We start from the raw sequence: 20,320 nt of genomic DNA on the forward strand, positions 1-20,320 counted from the left end.
ACCAAAAGTCTCTCCTCAACAATTGCTGCTAGTGTGGCAGCCCTTTACTGTAATCATTAAGGGTGAGATTTTGTTGATCCGTTCGGCACCACTGTATCCACTAATGGAAACAACCAATTCAAAGCAGAAAACCTCAACAGAAACTCATGACATCCATGCGTCTCCAAACGTCCATAGCTAGAATCTGTTTGTAACCTGTCGACACAACAATTTCCCCATCTCTCCATTATTTTCAAGGATTGCCGTTTGGGTCAGGGTTTGTCCTTTTATTTTTCTCACTGTACCTTTTTTTTAATATATAAAAAAGGGAAATAGTAACCACATGCAGCTGTGTCTTTGTAGAAACTGTGCATGTCAGTGTGATAGCTGCAGTCATGTACAGCTGAGATTCAGTAAGCAATTTCAGGATTATGGCTATGATGTAGTCTGATGTATTTAGTTTGTTACTTTAACCCCACTTTTCTGTGAATATAACAACCATTGCCTTGATTGCTGCATTGCAGGCAGTTGACCTAGATGTCCCTCAGGGTCCCTTCCAAAATGCCGTTCAGCAATCCTGCAGCAAAAATTAATTCTTTGTGTGTGTGTGTGTGTCTTTTTCAAAAGGGCTCTGCTCACCTGGCTCTCACTACCTGTGCCGATTCCAAGACAGACTGGTATGGATCCTTGTGTTAGAAAGAGGCTTCACTTATTGTTGTCTTAATATCAAGGTGACTATTGCTAAGCCTATCTGGTACCATTGTGGCAGAGGAGTAGCTCCCCCCCTCCTTGGCAGTCAGTAGAAGTTGCTCTAATTTTCATGGCGCACGAACTATCTGCTAGAGTGACCCAAGGAGGGGTAAAGTTAAAAAAAGAAAACACGCTACATGTGTGGGCATTGGATTCAGACTATCTGGGAGTGGAACTTTTTTCACGGGACTATCCAGTCCCTAGGGAAGAGGAATTTTGTGAATTTCCCTCTTCCTTCTGCAGGAGCTCCATGGAGGGTTGAAGACCCCTTCAGAACAGCCCGGGAAGTAGCGTTGGGGGCTGTAATGTGGGTGCGAAGGAAAACTGGCCCCAAAAAACCCTCTTCCTGTAGCACAGCCTTCCCAAAACTTGTGCTCCACATGTTTTGGACTACAAAATGCTGCTTGGTGCTGATGGGAGTTGCAGTCCAGCACATATGGAGGGTACCGGCTTGGCGAAAGCTGCTCTAAGGGGAGCCTGCGGTGGGTGTCTGTGCTTCTGCTCCCAGAATGGCAAGTCTGAATCCAGCCCAAGGTGTCTGATTCATTCAGAAAGCTGCTTAACCTTTCTGCAACTCGGAAACTCTTCTTGCTAGCATGTTTTAGGTTGAATATTGCTGTGTTGCCTTCTGACCATCTTTCTAGTGCCCTGCCCCTCTGTTTCCAACGTTTAGAGACGTGTGGTGTTGCATACATAGCTTGAAATAGCCATATTCATGCACAGGAGGGGATCATACCTACTGGCTTGGGGAAACTTAAAGTTTGCAGAAGTGCAAAAGGGGGGGGGGGCTAGCGGGAGACTCACACACCCACCCACCCACTCCCCCCAAAAAAAATCCCAGTTCAAGGGAAAGAATAAAGCATGTTTTTATGAGTACGACCAGCAACAAAATGTTGCAGTAAATCCCCACTCTTGCAGGATATCTTCGGGAGCAGCAAAGGCTCAGGAGCTATGACAGTTGGATGGTGCCTTGTATACTTCCTTCTGGGGACTCCTGCAGCTAAGCTGGTGTCAAACGTCTTGCTCTGCTCTCCTTTGGGCCACATCAGCGAGGCCGAGAGGAGGGGTCTTGTCGTCTGGGCAGCCCAGGCTTGCACCCCAGGGAGGTCACTTCGGTGCTGCTAACGCAGCAGTTTGATTTCACCCCCGGATGCACACTCCATTGTCTCTCAAGACAGATGGATGCCAACCTAAGGCAGGGGTGGCTAACCTTTTTCCGCCCAACAGCCACCACCCTTTGGAGGGTTGCATGCCAGCTCATGCTCACATGCGTGCACGTGCAGCTGGGGCAGGCGAGTAGCCTCCACAAATGCTCAGCGGGGGGGGGGGGTGGTGGCAGAGAAGCAGCCACACATGCTTGCTCACTCAATTTCAGTACACACCCCATCGCTACTATCCCAGTTTTTGCCCTGAGGTAGAAAAACACACCGTTCTTGCTCTCTAGTGCTGCACTGTAGGTTGGAAAGGCCTTTTTCCTCTTTCTCTTAAACTCATAGAGTAGGAGTCTTTTGACCACACAGCACTCACCCCTTCTCTATCGTAATAATCTCTCTTCCTCCAGGATATTTAGCTCTGTTGAGACTCAACATAATGTGCAGTGGTACCTTGGTTTACGCGGCGTTCTGTGTGCTGCGCTGGCTCGCCAGATGCAGCTTGTCACGCTGGCCACGTGACCCGGAAGTGTCTGCGGACAGCGCTGGCTCCCGGCCTATAGAGTGAGATGAGCGCACAACCCTAGAGTCTGGCAAGACTGGCCCGTACGGGCAGGGGTACCTTTACCTTTACCTTGGTTTACAAACTTAATCCGTTCTGGAAGTCTGTTTTTAAACCAAAGCATTCTTAAACCAAGGTGTGCTTTCCCATAGCAGTGGGGGACTCAATTTACAAATGGAACACACTCAACAGGAAGCGGAATATGTTCTGCTTCCAAGGCAAATTTCACAAGCCAAAACACCTACTTCCGGGTTTGCAGCGTTCTTAGTCCAAGTTGTTCATAAACTAAGCTGTTCTTAATGAGCATGTGGCTTATTTAAAAGCAGATCTAAACCAGACCCATGTAGAAACCATGAATTGGCACCTTTTCTATTCCAAAGTGATAAGCACTCGGCCAACTGAACTCACTGTTTGTATGCATGTGTGCGTTTTTCCCCCATCTTTCCACTGAGAGTACCCAAGGTGTATAAAAAGTAGAATTAGTCATAAAAACTTAACAATTGAACTAATAACAATAAACACTGATGATGATGCAGAGTTTGCAGGCTCAGAAAGCTGATATTCATGCAGATGATCTTGCTGTAAGACATTGCTTTCTGTGTCCCATTAAAGCTGAAGGGCTACATAGCAAGGGAACCTGTAGCCCTACAGATGTTGTGGCACTAAATTCCCACGGTTCTTGACCTTTGGACATGCTGGCTGGGCTGATGGGAGTTGTAGTATTGGGAGCGCCATGGGTTCCCCATCCCTACTCCATCCATATGTTTGTTGTGATGTCCAAATCAGGTTAGCGCTACCCTTAAAACCATGGCTTGAAGTGGGCCTGCAAAATCTATGATTGTGATGACCATCTAAACTGAGCCAGTGTATTACTCTGTGTACTTGAATACCTAGTCAGGTTTTTTAAAATCTTTTTTTCCCTTTTTGCCTGTTTGATTTTCAGGGGTTAGAATTGCAGGAAACCTCCTGCCATACCGCTGAAGCTCACAAAGTAGATGAAATGTTTGAGGCGGCCTTTGAACACGAGGAGCACTGGAAGAGCCTCTCCCTCAACCAACACTTTTTAAATATTTTAACACCTTGTTGTGTTCTTCCTGTGAAGCTCTATTCAGATGCCAGGAACGTCTTGTCTGGAATTATTGACTCGCCTGACAACCGGAGGCAGCTGAAAGACGATTTTCTGAAAAATCTCTTATGGGTGCTAGTCCAGTACTGCTATAAGAAATCAAAAACACACAGAACACATGAAAGAACACCCATATCCAAGCATAAGTCGCCTTCAGTGGAGCCACCTGAAGTTTTAAGCAAGGCAATAGAAAGTCCAGACTCCTGGAAAAATTATGACGACCTCAGTGTGGAATCAATAGATGAGTGGACTGACGACAGCAACCTTTTTGATGATGAACCCAGCAAAAAAGGACCCAAAATGGTTTCGCGAGGAAGCACACCAAGACCCTTCTTTTCTCTCCCAGGTTCAGTCGAAATACACACCACAGACACCAAACTGCCAGAGGCACCCAGTGTCAATAAACTCTACAAACCTGTTGTCCTTGGTCTTCCTGCTGTAGACACTGGGGGGAAATGGGGCGTGGTGGATTTGCCCCCTGTTAAGTTTAGCAACTCTTATTCTGAGCTGCTAAGCATTCCCGAAGAGTGGAGAACTGTACCCTTACCTGTGGCCAAACTTTACGAAATGAAGCAGAAGTTCCCGGAAGACTGGTACCATTTTGTACTTCGCCAGCTGGACTTCTTCCACTTGAAGGAAAACCCTTCAAGTTTACTCGAGGACATCGTTAAAGATGCTGCTTTGAAAGACTTGTACGTCAAGTGTGCCCTGTCCTGCTACATTGCCGTGTTTGGGTTAGACGATATTCTTCCTTCGCCTGGCCACATATTCAGAGCCTACAACGGAGGCCTCCCCTGGTCGGTCTGTTTGGACTGGCTAGTGGCAAAGCAGGAGCTGTTTCAGCTGGCCCTGAAAGTGTTCAGGTAATCGTGGCAAGAAACTGTTGAAATAAGGGTAGCAAAAGTGCAACTAAGAAGCTCAAATCATATACAGTGGTACCTCAGGTTAAGTACTTAATTCGTTCCAGAGGTCCATTCTTAACCTGAAACTGTTCTTAACCTAGAATCATAGAGTTGGAAGAGACCACAAGGGTCATCGAATCCAACCCCCTGCCAAGCAGGAAACACCATCAGAGCACTCCTGACATATGGTTGTCAAGCATCACTTTAGCTAACGGGGCCTCCTGCTGCTGCCGTGCCGCCAAAGCCTGATTTCTGTTCTTAACCTGAAGCAAAGTTCTTAACCTGAAGCACTATTTCTGGGTTAGGGGAGTGTGTAACCTGAAGCGTATGTAACCTGAAGCGTATGTAACCCGAGGTACCACTGTATAGGACTGGCACCCTTTATTGGAAATTAAAACAAATGTCCAGACTTTAACATTCAAAAACTTTTACTTGCAGAAACTTATAAATGAATTAAGACATAATATTTACAGCCCTATGCTTCTCCAAGCACGGGCTTGCAGTCTGTTCTTCTAACTTCCAGACAACTGTATTTTCCTCTTTCTAGAGTTCAGCACTTTCAGACTTCTGTATCTCAATTACAGCTTTTACAGAGATGCCCGCTTTTACCTTCTGTAGTTTTACCCTCTTTTTTTCAAGTAGAGAAGAAGCACTCCAGCATTACACTTTCCATTTTTAAGTTTGGAATAAAGTAGTTGCTTTGGAAGACTATAACCGGGCATCCGCACAATATGACCAGTCCAGCGAGAACAGGGCTTTATATACTAATAGTAACACCTTGAACTCGGCCCGGTATCTGTATTGCAATTGTTTCCAAGGTATCTTATGTTTATCACTTGTTTGCCTTCCTGGCCTCCCTTTGAGAGGAAGAGCAGGATGTAAATTCAATAAACAATGTCTGGGGATGGGGTGATTTGCTTCTGCATTGAGTACTGGACTCCACTGCCCCCTCTCTGTGCTATTACATTGCTTTTTGTTTTACCTCCAAAAACGGGGGTTTTGGGGGAGCAGAAAAAATGGATTTGGGTTGCGTTGGGCCTCCAGACTGGGCCTTAGCCACCCCTACTATAAAGTTGTGCATTCACATACAAACATACAGAGAGAGAGAGATTAATAGTATTGTGAGCTGAATCACTAATGTGCCACTGTGCACGTTCAGCATGGGTTATAGAGAATGCACATCATCTGTCCATAAAGAAACACTTGTGCACATTTCTTGGTCAGTACATACAGTCTTGAACAAACTTTAAAAGAATGTGAATTCCTTTACCACCATGGACTGCATAAATCTAGACTGTGCACTGGAGATAAAAACCAAGGGTGTGTCTCTTGGAGAAATGTACAAGATTCCAGTATTCTTTGAGTGAGGCGGGACTCTGAAATCACAAGGGCATCGTTAAAAGGCTCATGACCTGTTCTCAAGAGGCTCTGGCCTTTATATTTTAAGAAGCCGTAAGTAAGAATGCTAATCAGGAAAAGTCACAGAATGGACTGCACGCTGAAGGATGTCTTTTTTCTTTTACTTAAAACAGAACCATTCAGTAAATGAGTTGGTCAAGCCATGTGTGGCAGAGCAGCTGCAATCGCCCTCTGCGGCTGCTTGGATAGAAAGCTGTAATACATTTCTTCAAAACTTGGTTTTGATCCAGTGGCCTTCTTACCATCTAATGTACAGTCTAGCCAAAGAGCGTTTAAAGGGTGTCTGCAGGAACTACTGGTCAGACAGGATAGGGAAACCATGAAGGCTGAACGAGCTACACGCAAGTAATTTGCTCTCCAAATCAGCAGATGCAGACATAACCTTACTATGTGATTAATGTATAATTAATCTCATAATTAATCCTAGGCAAATCTAGCTGTGGCTCCAGCCACACGTGAGTGTTCCCAGAGTGGCGTTATTCTAGGCATTCTTTCTTAAGTAGCTTTATAGATCTACACATTGTGCACTGGTCCTTATATGGTTTATCTTACAGATACACAGTTAAGCTTTTGGTTGACCAAGCAAGTCTGGGACCAGTGGAAAGTTTCAAAGAGCTGCTAAGCTGTCTTGAAGAATATGAGAACGACTGGTACATTGGACTGGTGTCTGATGAAAAGTGGCAGCAAGCTGTTTTACAAGAGAAGCCATATCTTTTTTCCTTGGGGCATGACCCTAATATGGTAAGTGGTTTTTCTATTTTTCATGCATGAATTTTGCTGCAAGGCACAAGAATGTTGCTTTTTTAAAAAAAAAAAAAAGACTGTTAATTAAAAACAGTTCAAAAGAGCTTTTTAGACCCAATCAAGGTGCTTGAATTAGATGTAGTTATTGGACAACGAATCCTTTAATTGAATCCAAAACTATGATTCAGCTGTTGTAACTGGCTTGGGGACATGAAACAACCAATTTCTTTACTCAGTTAATAACCTTGTAAGGTATTTTATGGCCTTGGATTGTATCCAAGGATGTTCCTCTGCTTCTGAAGGGCACTTTGACTCAGCAGATGTTTCCATCTGTGGAGTGGATAGGGACATGCTCATTGTTAGGAACGTAGGACCATGTCATTACCGAGGAGGCAGGCTTAGTCGTTGTTTGAGGACCATCCCTGCCTCCGGGTCTGGCCCTGACCAGAAGGACACTGGAATCAGCAAGGGAAACTGACATGACCTGAAAGTGTTGCTGTGCAACACCAGGTCAATGATGAATAAGACCACTGCCATCCACGACCTGATTGTGGATGGAGGATTTGACCTGGCATGTGTGACAGAGACCTGGTTGGATGAGGCAGATGAGCTTGTCCTTGCCGCTGCTTGTCCACCAGGTTTCTCTTACACACAGCAACCCAGGTCACGTGGGCGGGGAGGGGGGGTTGCAGTGATTTTTAGGAAGTCACTAGTTTGCACCAGGCGTCCTATTGGGAAGACCCAGTTTTCTGAGTGCATGTTCTGGAAGTTGGGCAATAGGGGCAGTACAGAATTCCTTTTGGTGTACCGACCTCCCTGCTGCACCAAGGATTCCCTGCCCGAGCTGCTTCAGGTCGTGGCAGATGTACTCCTGGAGACACCTAATTTGGTTGTCCTACCTAGGGAATTTTAACATCCATGCTGACACGAACTTACAAGGGGCTGATTGGGACATTGTGGAAAACATGGCCTCCATGGGGCTGTCCCTAAATAAGTTTGGCCCACCTCATAGCTGCAGACATGCCTTAGACCTGGTGTTCACCTCTATGGATGTTGGTGATCTGACACTAAGTAAAAGCGAAACAAAAGAAGTTCCATAGTCAGATCACTTCCTGGTGCAACTGGACTCCTCCGTGACCCTTCTGCAGGGAGGTGGGACTGATTTGGATGGCCTGCCCCCGCCACTTAATGGATCCAAATGGCTTCCAGAGAGTGGTAGGGGATGTTTTATCCCATGTTGATGGCCTTTCAACTGATTCTCTGGTCACCCGCTGGAATGCAGAGTTAACCAGGGCTATTGACTGTCTGGCTCCGAAGTGCCCTCTGATTGCTCCATGGTTTCCCCTGGAGCTGAGGGTGATGAAACAATTGTTGAGATTGCTAGAGCGCCAGTGGCAGAAAACTCATTCTGAATCGGATTGGACACGGGTTAGAGCTCAATGTTGAGCCTACCAAATGGCGACGGCGAAGAGGACCTTCTTCACTGCCACTATTGCAACTGGAGAAAACAGCAGCAGGAGACTCTTTCAGGTGGTTCGCAATCTATCGGAACCACCTTTGTCACCAGGGCCTGGTAGGGACCCCAAGATCTGCAATGCTTTTGCAAAGTTTTTTGCAGATAAAGTCACTCAGATTTGGAAGGAGGTAGACTCCACTGTGGGAGCAGGGCTGGGGCAGGAGAGTGCTGGAGTCCTGTCTAGTTATGTTATATGGGATCAATTCCAATCTGTTACTTCCGAGGATGTGAGCAGGCTGCTTGGACAAGTGAAACCAACCACCTGTCTCCTTGATCCTTGCCCACCCTGGCTAATAAAAGTGAGCCAGGAAGGGCTGGGCGATGGGCTCTGTGGGGTGGTGAATGCTTCCCTCTGCGAGGGAGCCTTCCCAGACCCGCTGAAAGAGGCGGTCATTAAACCGCTTCTTTAAAAAACATCTTTCGACTCAGCCAATATGGCCAACTATTGCCCCGTTTCAAATCTTCCATTCTTGGGCAAGGTGATTGAGCAGGTGGTTGCTGAACAATTCCAAGCATGCCTGGAGGATGCAGACCATTTGGATCCCTTCCAATCAGGATTCAGGCCTCACCATGGGATTGAAACTGCCTTGGTCGCACTGGTCGATGATCTCCAGCGGGTTAGGGACAAAGGTGAGAGCTGTTTCCTAGTTCTGCTGGATCTCTCAGCAGTCTTTGATACCATCAACCATAACATCCTTCTGGACTGTCTAGAGGGGCTGGGAGCTGGGGGCACTGTCATACAGTGGTTCTTCTTTCTCCTGGGCCATGTCCAGAAAGTGGGGTTGGGGGATGAGTGTTCAGACCCCTGGGCTCTCACTTGTGGGGTGCCTCAGGGTTCCGTCTTCTCCCCCATGCTTTTCAACATCTACATGAAGCCGCTGGGAGAGATCATCAGGGGGTTTGGGCTGGGGGTTCATCAGTATGTGGATGATATCCAGCTCTACCTCTCTTTTAAATCAGAACCAGTGAAGGCGGAGAAGGTCCTGTGTGAGTACCTGGAGGCGGTTGGAGGATGGATGGTGGCTAATAGAGTGAGGTTGAATCCTGACAAGACAGAAGTACTGTTTTGGAGGGGCAGCGGGTGTTTGGGACTCCCTGGTCCTGAATAGGGTAACTGTGCCTCTGAAGGACCAGGTGCACAGTCTAGGAGTCATTTTGGACTCACAGCTGTCCATGGAGGCACAGGTCAATTCTGTGTCCAGGGCAGCTGTTTATCAGCTCCATCTGGTACGCAGGCTGAGACCCTACCTGCCCGCAGACTGTCTTGCCAGAGGGGTGCATGTTCTAGTTATCTCTCGCTTGGACTACTGCAATGCGCTCTATGTGGGGCTACCTTTGAAGGTGACTCAGAAACTGCAACTAATCCAGAATGCGGAAGCTAGACTGGTGACTGGGAGCGGCTGCAGAGACCACATAACACTGGTCTTGAAAGACCTACATTGGCTCCCAGTACGTTTCTGAGCACAATTCAAAGTGTTGGGTCTCTTGAAAGCCCTAAACAGCCTCGGTCCTGTATACCTGAAGGAGCGTCTCCACCCCTATGTTCAGCCCGGACACAGAGATTCAGCAGCGAGGGCCTTCTGGCGGTTCCCTCACTACAAGAAGTGAGGTTACAGGGAACCAGGCAGAGGGCCTTCTCGGTAGTGGTGCCGTCCCATCAGATGTCAAGGAAATAAGCAACTCTTCTACTTTTAAAAGACATCTGAAAACAGCCCTGTTTAGGGAAGGTTTTAATGTTTAATGCTGTATTGTGTTTTTAATATTCAATTGGGAGCTGCCCAGAGTGGCTGGGGAAACCCAGCCAGATGGGTGGGGTGTAAATAATTTATGATGATGATGATGATGATGATGGTTAGATGCTTTATACAGAGTTTGGTCTGCCTAGCTCAGTAGTGTGTACACCGACTGGAAGCGGCTCTCCAGGGTTTGACACGGGACATTCCCAACACTACCTGGAGATCTTGGGGTTTGAACGAGCGGCCTTCTGCATGCAAAGCGGATGCTCTACTATTGAGCTATGGTCCTTCACTCTGCAACCCCGTCACCATCTCCCACACTACTTTGAAGTGTCCCCCACCCTAAACTCTAGAATATTTGAGTGAAAAACTACCTTCCTCCCCATTCCAACGACAAGCCTCTGATGGGCCAGAATCTGCTGTCAGCAATATACAAGAGCGCTAATTTTCCACATACAGTGGACGCTCGGGTTGTGAATGTGAGCCGTGTGGGAGTTACATTCGCAACCCGCAGCGCCGCGTCTGCGCGCACACAGGTTGCGATTCTGCACATGCGCGAAGCTTAATTTAGTGTTTTTGCGCATGTGTGAGCGCTGAAACCCAGAAGTAACCTGTTCCGGTACTTCCGGGTTCAGGGTGGTGCGCAACCCGAAGCATCTGTAACCCAAGGTATGACTGTATGTGCCTTGTCTTTCAGGGAGTTTATACCAGCAGAGTCCTCACCCTTCAGGAATTCCTAGTGCAAGTGGGGAAACTGAACAGCGAAGCTGTTAGAGGGCAGTGGGCAAACCTTTCTTGGGAGCTGCTCTACGCTACCAACGACGACGAGGAACGCTACAGTATCCAAGCTCATCCTGTCCTCCTGAGGAACCTGACCATACAAGCAGCAGATCCTCCCCTGGGCTACCCAGTTTATTCCTGCGAACCTCTCCATGTACCTTTGCTCTAGAACTTGACCCTTGGCCCTTTGGTTTCCTAAAGAAAAACTGCACTAATTTTCTTGACTCTTGCAGCAAGGAAAACTTAAGTTGCCAAAGATGTCGGTGGCAGCAGAAGAGGCCGTTTTTTTTGGCAGGAATATTATGAACGTGTCTCTTTCAGCCCCAGTGATGTCTGAACCTGTTGGGCTGATGGAGGGAGATGCTGGGAGAAGACTTAAAAGCAGGCAATAAGCTCATAGATGTATTCTGCGAGGTTGTTGTTTTTTTAAATGAAAAATCAGTAACTTGGCAGGTGACTTGCGTTAGAAGGCAGGTCACATCTTACATACTTTGAAACCACAGGTTAGTACAAAAATGTACATAGGATGAAAGCTTTCCCCCCCATTTTGAAAGACCACACTTGGATTTTATCACTTGTTTATATTGTATAGCTTTATTTGCATTGACAAAGTGATACTTGAAGAAACACTCAATAATACATCTGTTCAGCCTGCAGCGAGTTCTTTTCAAATATAGAAAGTCGGATACTCATACTTTGGTGCAAACAGTCTCATGGTGCAATAAGCCTGGCAAGTGGAAAAGCTTGCTCTGCTAATGTGCCCACCTCTAGATAACACTGAAATCATTGGAACCAAAATTCCTATAAGCAAGGAGAGGTTTGAAACCCAATTTTTTACCTGTACCCTGCAAGGTGAAAAAACAAATCTCATGTAATATTTCCTGCCTCAGAGTGCTTTAGAATGACTGCTGTAGAACATGGAAATGAACATCTGGATTTCTGGGGGGTAGAAAAGGCTTCCCGACCTCGTTTTGCTTCGTTTTAGCATTAGTTTGAATTGTCCTTTAACTTTCAGTATCTTCCCATCCTGCTCTTCCACTTACATTTTGGCATGAGACTTACTAGGTGTCCCATTTAAGCCAAAGCACAAAGGAGGATTCAAAGGCAACCCAAACCACCCGCCCCCTTTCATGCAATCTCTCTCCTCCCCCTTCCTTCCTGCATACCCACAGAAAGGAGCTCTGAAATTTCTGCTTCTAATTAATAGCAGCTTGCCGCATTGTTTGAACGGCTAGCCTTGATGATGAAAAGCAGAAAGAAGCCAGCTTCAATGCATAAGCTTGTGAACCTTTGTTTTTGCTAACTACAGTGGTGCCTCGCAAGACGAAATTAATCCGTTCTGCGAGTCTCTTCGTCTTGCGGTTTTTTTGTCTTGCGAAGCACGGCTATTAGCGGCTTAGCGGCTATTAACGGTTTAGCGGCTATTAACGCCTTAGCGGCTTTAAGAAAAAGGAAACAAACTCGCAAGAACTCTCAAGACATTTCGTCTTGCGAAGCAAGCCCATAGGGAAATTCGTCTTGCGGAACAACTCAAAAAACGGAAAACTCTTTCGTCTAGCGAGTTTTTCGTCTTGCGGGGCACCACTGTATAATCAAGTTTTTACTAACTATAATCAAGCCATGTTTAAGGTTCATTTGAATTAACCTTTTTAATTTGAAGCAGCTTCGGATCTCGTCGCCACACGGGAGAAAGCCAGGCTAAAAGTCAACATGAGATCTAACTGCTGCCAAAGTACTTTTCTTTATAAATGTAAATATAGCGAAAACCACTTTAAGAACACAGCACTTAGTAGCATTCAGTAAGAGAATGGAGGTGGTAGATAAAAGCTTGGTCCTTTTTGTGTACCTGCAGGTCCCACTATCCAAACGCTTGTTATGCAAAAATTCATCCAAAACCGAGGAATTAGTACCCAAACCTCGTTATACACACTGCAGATTCAGATATCCAAACAGCCAGACCTGTTTAAACAAATAAGCAGCCTTAAACGAGCCTTACTTATTTGTGTGTTGCTGGTAGATAGCAGCCATTTCACCAGAACAAGGCAGGAAGGGGGATTGGACAACTATAGAGAGCTCCCCCCCCCCTTCCTTGTTTGCCTTTTGCAAGCTTTCAGAGGGTTTTCCAGTGCCCCCCCCAATCATTTTGAGGTGAAAATTTCATGGTCAGGAACACATTAGAAATTTCCCCATAGGAATCAATGGAAATGGCTGACTTTATGCAAGTGCTCGCCTAACAAACGTTTTCCTGAGAGTGCATTGTTTGGAGAGAGGCACCTGCATATATTAACATTCTTTTTTTGTATCCTGAGGTCTTGAAATGAAGCAAGATGCAAAAACAGTAAATGAGTCACTAAAGACATTAAGGCAGGGCCTGAGAAGATACTGGGATGGGGTGTAGATTTGAATGGTCCCTCTAGCATACAGCAGAAGATAGCACCATGAAAGGCCAGGAAGTAAAGGTTTTTGGTGGCTAACCACACTACAGTATCAACAAGCGTTATAAAATCATTTTTTATTCAAGAGACTATAGTGGAACAGGTATGGGTTACGTATTATAACGCCATTCCTTATCCTCAAAAAAGAATGTGTACTTAAAGCAGGGGTTCTTCCTCCTCCTTATGCTGGTATTGGTGAAAAGGATGCTGGTATTGGTGAAAAGGAGAATGTAATGCTCCTTTAAGAAGATTTTTTGTAGTAGGAAATATCAGCGTCCTGCAATGAACAAAAAGCACAACTTAGTCCAGACTGCTCTTAATTTCATTTATACTTAAGTATACCCGAAGGAGCGGCCCTGTATACCTGAAGAAGCATCTCCACCCCCATTGTTCAGCGCGGACACTGAGGTCCACTTCCGAGGGCCTTCTGGTGGTTCCCTGGCTGCAAGAAGTGAGGTTACAGGGAACCAGACAGAGGGCCTTCTCAGCAGTGGTGCTCACCCCGTAGAATACCCTCCCATCAGATGCCAAGGAGATAAATATACAGCTTTTATAAGCTGGTCTCTGATCGTAATAAATTATCTATCTACAGCTTTTAGAAGACACCTGAAGACAGCCCTGCATAGGGAAGTTTTTAATGTTTGATTAAATATTTAAAATGTTGTTATGCTTTTATATTTGTTGGAAGCCGCCCAGAGTGCCTGGGGCAACCCAATCAGTTGGGTGGGTTACAGAGAACAAAAACATTTTTTTAACACTCCTCCAACTGGGCTGTAGGAAAGAGGACCACTTTCACTGCCTAACAGCTTTAATGCATCATGGGATTAAGAGAACATAACTTGAGGAAGAATCCAAAGAGTTGGGCCAGAGCTTTTGCCACCACCTGCCCCTCCCCTCTTCCTCCCCCTACAGCTTTTGAAAATACACTCTGGGAACCTGGATGAATATTGCAAAGGCAGAGATGTGAGAGGATGCCTTTTGTTCTGATCCTGCTTCTTCCACCTCTTCTGGCAAACAGCATGAAACCGGATCCTTCTTATTTCTCATTTTAAAACCCTCCAATAAAAACAGGCTGATCTGAACACTTTGGCCCATATAGAGGATGAACACAAGCAGCCCACAAAGTGGGTTGAGACAATGCATTGCAAGGGGGCAAATGAAGACGGGGTCATACGCCACTCAGCCTTCAAAGCTCTTCAACACACATTGTTTCTGGCTGAATAGGCCAGAGCAGAGTTTCCCAATCTTGGGTATCTCCAGCTGTTGCTCGACTACAAGTCCCATCATCCTTAGGCCAGGGATGAAGTCCCATCATCCCTAGTGGCCAGGGGTCATGGGACTTGTAGTCCGAAAACAGCAGGAGACTCAAGTTTGCGAAACCCTGGGCTAGGGTGATAACGGGACATAAGAACAGCTCTTGCTTGAAGGACGTACCTCTCCTCTTTTGAAATTCTCAATTCGCTTCTTCCCTAGACGGTTCAACAACCACCATGCCCAGGTAGGTGTGTATTGCCAGAGGTAACAGACTGCCAGGTATGGATGGTCGCTGATCCAGGCTTCCTTTATATCGTTAGCCATGCTGATCAGTGTTAGTCGCACGCAACGGCCGGTTTCCATTTTGTGAGACTGATCCCCAACGTTTGCATTTGCCTGGATGGGAAAGCAGGGGGTTAGGGAAGAGAGTAAGCTGGAGAGGGAGCATGCGATCTCCCGAGGATCACAGAGTGGTTTGCCGCATAACATCTTTCTTTTTTAATTATTTGCCATATTTTTTGCTCTATAAGACGCACCAGACCACAAGACGCACCTAGTTTTTGGAGGAGGAAAACAAGAAAAGCAATATTCTGAATCTCAGAAGCCAGAACAGCAAGAGGGATCGCTGTACAGTGAAAGCAGCAATCCCTCTTGCTGTTCTGGCTTCTGGGATAGCTGCGCAGCCTGCATTCGCTCCATAAGACGCACACACATTTCCCCCTTTTAGGAGGAAAAAGGTGAGTCTTATAGAGCAAAAAATACGGTATTTGATTTTTCAGATTGCCGTTTTACAATCACATATACAACATAAAACTTAAAAGCAAGATTCCATACAATCTCCTGAACATCCCTCCTCCCCTTTGTGGGTCCTATTGTTAGTCATTTCCTCCTGCATCTTTTATAATAATCCAAATATTTTACATCTCCATTTTGTCCGAAATTCACCAGTAAACTGCAAGTGTTATCCCAATCCTACTAACCGTTTTAACTGTTTACAGTGGTTTTTAAGATACAGTGGTGCCCCGCAAGACGAATGCCTCGCAAGATGAAAAACCCGCAAGACGAAAGGGTTTTCCGTTTTTCGATGCGCTTCGCAAGACGAATTTCCCTATGGGCTTGCTTCGCAAGACGAAAGAGTCTTGCGGTTTTTTTCGCTCCCCCCCCTTTTGCTAAGCCGCTAAGCCGCTAATAGCCTTTTAGCCGCTAATCCGCTAAGCCTTTAATAGCCGCTAATCCGCTAATAGGGTTGCTTTGCAAGATGAAAAAACCGCTAGACGAAGAGACTCGCGGAACGGATTAATTTCGTCTTGTGAGGCACCACTGTAAATTATAATTCCCGTCCTCCTTACAGTGTAAGATCTAACTGGCCAGGCCAGATAGGTTTGCCACACCTGTGCCAGGTGTGAGCTAGGAGGCAGGTGAGCTGGATGGGAATTGGCCCATGCTGCCCCCAAGCTGGAGGCATTGATACAACCATATCAGCGTTAAAGGAACACAGTTCAATATGCCAGTCCACTTTCAGAAGGCTGTATCTGTGCTAAGAGTAGAAAATGTGGCATTTTGCTGTTGCCCGTTTATGCTGAGTTTTAATCAAGCAAGAACTCACAGTACTGGAATCCATTCATGAAGAACCTTGTGTGATTTTGTTATTGTTCTGGCTTCGATTAATAAGCGGTGAGTTATTAGCTTATGGAGGAATAACGTTTTAACGTGCAATCCTAACCATGTCTGCTCAGAGGTTAGTCCTGTTCAATTCAATGAGGCTTCTAGGTTAAACTACTTAATAAACTAGCTTTATAAATATTTAGTGACAACTCTAGGTGATATCTAACTGCGCACAGCAGTAATGACCCTTAACTATATTTCTTTGATTTCACAGCCTCTTCTAATCCCAGTTAACACGGTCCTTTAGTCATCTCAACCTTTCTTACCTTCGCAATATCTTCAGTGAAGACGTTTTGTATGATCTGTGACTGCACAGGCCCCGGGCAGATGTTAATTATACTTATCCCGGGATAATCAGTGAGCTCAGGTCGGAGAGAGTTGAAGAAGCCCTGAGAAACAACAAGAGCCTGACAGTTAAAAGTACCAGCTTTCTTCCCCCAAGCTCAAACAGGACGGAATCTCTTAGGAATCTCAGATAACCTGCACTGGGATGCACCAAGGGCCATAGTTCAGTGGCAAAGCATCTTCTGTGCATGTAAAAAGGTAAAGGGACCCCTGACCATTAGGTCCAGGTGTGGCCGACTTGGGTTGCGGCGCTCATCTCGCTTTATTGGCCGAGGGAGCCGGCGTACAGCTTCCGGGTTATGTGGCCAGCATGACTAAGCCGCTTCTGGCGAACCAGAGCAGCGCACGGAAACACCGTTTACCTTCCCGCCGGAGTGGTACCTATTTATCTACTTGCACTTTGACGTGCTTTCGAACAGGAGCAGGAACTGAGCAACGGAAGCTCACCCCATCGCAGGGATCGGCAAGTCCTAGGCTTAACCCACAGCGCCACTGTGTCCCTTCTGTGCATGTAGAAGGTCTCAAAATTAATCCCCAACATCTTTTGACGTAGGGCTGGGAGAGAACCCCTGTGTGAAACCTTGGAGATCCCTTGCCGGCCAGGGTGGACAGTACTAGGTTGGTATAAGTCAGCTCCCTGTGTTCCTTACAAACCACGGTTGTCTCATCTATCACAGACTGAGGCAGGGCAGTGAAATGTTCACAGGGGAACAGTTTTTGTTTTTTGTTTTATAATATATTTATTAACTTTTCAAAGGTTATACAAAAAACAAAAATAAAAACACATATAATTCCATTCACTTATTTTCTTTTAACTTACTTCTCAGACCTCCTCATACCTCCCCTTTTTGTATTCCAATTCAAATTATTCATTCAGCAAATCCTCGCCATTAATTTTCACTTAATTTTCCACCTTTCTTTTTTCCCCCCAATTATCTTAATCATTACAGCTGATAACCACTTAAATTCTAACCAACATCATTCTAACATTCACTAATTTTGTAATATTTCCCAAGATAGTCCTTGAATTTCTTCCAATCTTCTTCCGCCGTCTGTTCACAGGGGAACAGTTAGGGCCAGAGGCACCAGCTTACGAAGGTGATTGTGGGGCGGGGACCGCCTCTCCTGGTATGTCCCACAGAGGACTCTATGGTCTTCAAACAAAAACATCTTGGAGGTCCCAGGCCACAGGGAGGTTAGGCTGGCCTCAACCAGAGCCAGGGCTTTTTTGGCCATGGCCCCGATCTGGTGGAACGCTCTATCACAAGAGACTAGGGCCCTGCAGGACTTGACATCTTGGGCCTGCAAGACAGAGCTGTTCCACCAGGCCTTTGGCCAAAGCACAGTCTGACCCCCTCCTTTGGTAATCCTCACCAGAACTCTAGCCCAATGGTTGCCATTAATTTGATTTTGAATTGATTTTAGAATGAATTGATTTTAGAATGCTGTGTTACTTTTATAGTTGTTAGCCACTCTGAGCCCGGCTTCAGCTGGGGAGGGCGGGATATATATAAAATTTTATTATTATTATTATGTTGCACGCATGAGCATCACACTTCCCTCCCTAAGCTGGGCAGAAGCTTCCTGGGCTTGAGGAAGGAGGTACCAGGGGAACATTTAGGGAACTAGCCTAGTTCACTGACCGCACGCCACTGGGGAAGGGGGACCAAGTCTGTGAGAGAGTCATTTGCCAAAGGCCACCTAGTGAGTCCATGGCAAAGGCAAGAGTCTCCGATACAAGCCATGAGCAGTCGAAGGCCGGAAGAGAACCCTTACCTGCAGGGCATGTTTGCTGGCGCAATAGCCGGTGGCCAAGGGAGCTCCCATGATGCCCATCACGCTGCTGATGGTGACAATCTTCCCCTGTTTCCTCTGTATCATGTGGTCCAGGACATATTTCGTTAGGGAGATGGTGCCAATGTAGTTGAGCTCCATGATAGCCTTGTAGACATCGACGGACGTGTCTACATAGAGGGAGCGCTGGGAACGGCCGCCGTTGTTCACCAAGACGTCGATCTTTGGGAACAAGAGGGAAAAAGTTAAGCATTTGCAAGGATACAGGGTGGGGAAACCCCCGAAACTTGATTTTTCTGTGGAGAATTCCCCTTTCAAAAGACAGATTCCAATTGCAAAGTTGCAAAATTTTCAGCTTTGTTTTACTAAGTAAAAGGAAAATAAGCATGCTGAATTAGGTAATCCTAGGGGTTGTCCCCAAGACTTATTTATTGAGCATTCATTCTGATTTATTTGTGCAAAGCTTGCATGAAGGTTAGGCTGTATCTGCACTTAGAATCATAGAATCATAGAGTTGGAAGAGACCACAAGGGCCATCGAGTCCAACCCCCTGCCAAGCAGGAAACACCATCAGAGCACTCCTGACATATGGTTGTCAAGCCTCTGCTTAAAGACCTCCAAAGTAGGAGACTCCACCACACTCCTTGGCAGCAAATTCCACTGTCAAACAGCTCTTACTGTCAGGAAGTTCTTTCTAATGTTTAGGTGGAATCTTCTTTCTTGTAGTTTGGATCCATTGCTCCGTGTCCGCTTCTCTGGAGCAGCAGAAAACAACCTTTCTCCCTCCTCTATGTGACATCCTTTTATATATTTGAACATGGCTATCATATCACCCCTTAACCTCCTCTTCTCATTCTTATTCTCTTCTTATTTTTAAACTGAACTTAACTGAGCATTTGTTCTGGTTTTTTGGCAGGGAGGTAAAACAGCATTGAGCATCTTCACTTTCCTAACTACAAAAGTTATTTTCTTTTTTCCACAAGGCATCAGAATGCTTTAAGGTACACTGCTTGCAAATTCTGATATATAAAAACAGTGGTACCTCGGGTTACAAACACTTCAGGCTACAGACTCCGCTAACCTGAAAGTAGTACCTCGGGTTAAGAACTTTACCTCAGGATAACAACAGAAATCGCACGCCGGTGGTGTGGCAGCAGCGGGAGGCCCCATTAGCTAAAGCGGTAGCTCAGGTTAAGAACGGACCTCCAGAACGAATTAAGTTCGTAACCAGAGGTACCACTGTACAGGATATAAATACATTCATTATTTTTAAACTGAACTCAAGATCCCAACTGCATGACTAGTTCCATGTGCCAAAAGGGGCTTTGGGTTCGAGTTTCTAGAACAGCAGCCCCCTCATGCTGCTTATGACAGCTTTCAAAACCAATTTTGGATATCTCATAATGGGCTGGCTTTTCATGCGCCAGCTTAAAGAATGCCAAACTGCTCCACATTTTATAACAAATGACCTTTGACACCCATTTCCTGCCCCTTTGCAAACTGCGGCCAAGGCAGGTGCCCCTGCGGCTCCTCCCTCTCCCTAAGCAATCCACTGAGGAAAGTCTGACTTACCTTTCCAAAATGCTTCAGGACAGTTTTTGTCGCCGCTTCGTGGGCACTCCTGTCAGTCAAGTCAAGTGGCACAATGAGGATATCCTTGTCAGTGAGGCTGCTGATCTCTAAATGTTTTTGTTTTTTTTTAAGCCGGGGAGAGGAAAGAAGAAGAGGAACCGTTTAGAAACAGTGGTAAACAATCCTTCCTCTTCTGTTTCATTAGCCCCACAGATCTTGCGATGCAAGAGGCGCTCACATGGCCTGTGTTGCACAGAATCACCATGCAGATTGCACATGACCTCTGGCAGGTCATGCTAACATTGGGAGCGGCCTTAAATTATTGGTCAGACCAGCTCTGCACTGTCCAAATGATGACCAGGACAGAAAGGCGTGTTAAATTTTCCAGCTTTCAAATTCCAAAAAGCTGTAACATGACTTGGGAATGCAAAGGATACGCTGGTTAAATTAATATACTTTAGTATATTGGTTTAGTTTTCTGCAGGAAAGGAGTCCTTGGGTGTTTAGTATTAAAGGCCCCCCCCAATCTTAAAACACCATATTTTTCGCTCCATAAGGCGCACCGGACCATAAGGCGCACCCACCATATT

At 45.9% G+C, this 20,320-nt stretch overlaps 2 protein-coding genes and 1 long non-coding RNA gene across 12 annotated transcripts in view; 1 reads left to right on the forward strand and 2 right to left on the reverse strand.

The window, feature by feature from the left end:
• The window catches only part of PCNX4 (pecanex 4), a 26,553-nt gene extending 15,232 nt beyond the window's left edge, over positions 1-11,321 (forward strand). For 9 of the 10 annotated variants that reach the window (XM_081191368.1, XM_081191362.1, XM_081191366.1 and 6 more), the window contains 4 exons: positions 607-710; positions 3,386-4,431; positions 6,444-6,630; positions 10,583-11,321. In XM_081191368.1, coding sequence (XP_081047494.1) covers positions 607-710; positions 3,386-4,431; positions 6,444-6,630; positions 10,583-10,834 — 1,589 coding nt within the window. In that variant the 3' untranslated portion in view covers positions 10,835-11,321. The remainder of the gene's footprint in view (positions 1-606; positions 711-3,385; positions 4,432-6,443; positions 6,631-10,582) is intronic. The other variant, XM_081191371.1, reaches the window with a different exon arrangement.
• On the reverse strand, positions 11,241-13,309 carry LOC308587397. Its single transcript, XR_014008346.1, has 2 exons — positions 12,248-13,309; positions 11,241-11,964 (listed from the first exon to the last, which is right to left on the reverse strand). It is a non-coding gene; the product is annotated as an uncharacterized lncRNA (long non-coding RNA).
• Positions 13,304-20,320, reverse strand: part of DHRS7 (dehydrogenase/reductase 7) — a 20,772-nt gene continuing 13,755 nt past the window's right edge. Inside the window, exons 3-7 of the mRNA XM_081193287.1 lie at positions 19,731-19,837; positions 18,141-18,380; positions 16,286-16,408; positions 14,535-14,750; positions 13,304-13,377 (exon numbers count right to left, since the gene is read on the reverse strand). Coding sequence (XP_081049413.1) covers positions 13,342-13,377; positions 14,535-14,750; positions 16,286-16,408; positions 18,141-18,380; positions 19,731-19,837 — 722 coding nt within the window. The 3' untranslated portion in view covers positions 13,304-13,341. The remainder of the gene's footprint in view (positions 13,378-14,534; positions 14,751-16,285; positions 16,409-18,140; positions 18,381-19,730; positions 19,838-20,320) is intronic.

Source organism: Podarcis bocagei (assembly GCF_964188305.1).
Source record: "Podarcis bocagei genome assembly, chromosome: 1".
Lineage (NCBI taxonomy): Eukaryota > Metazoa > Chordata > Lepidosauria > Squamata > Lacertidae > Podarcis > Podarcis bocagei.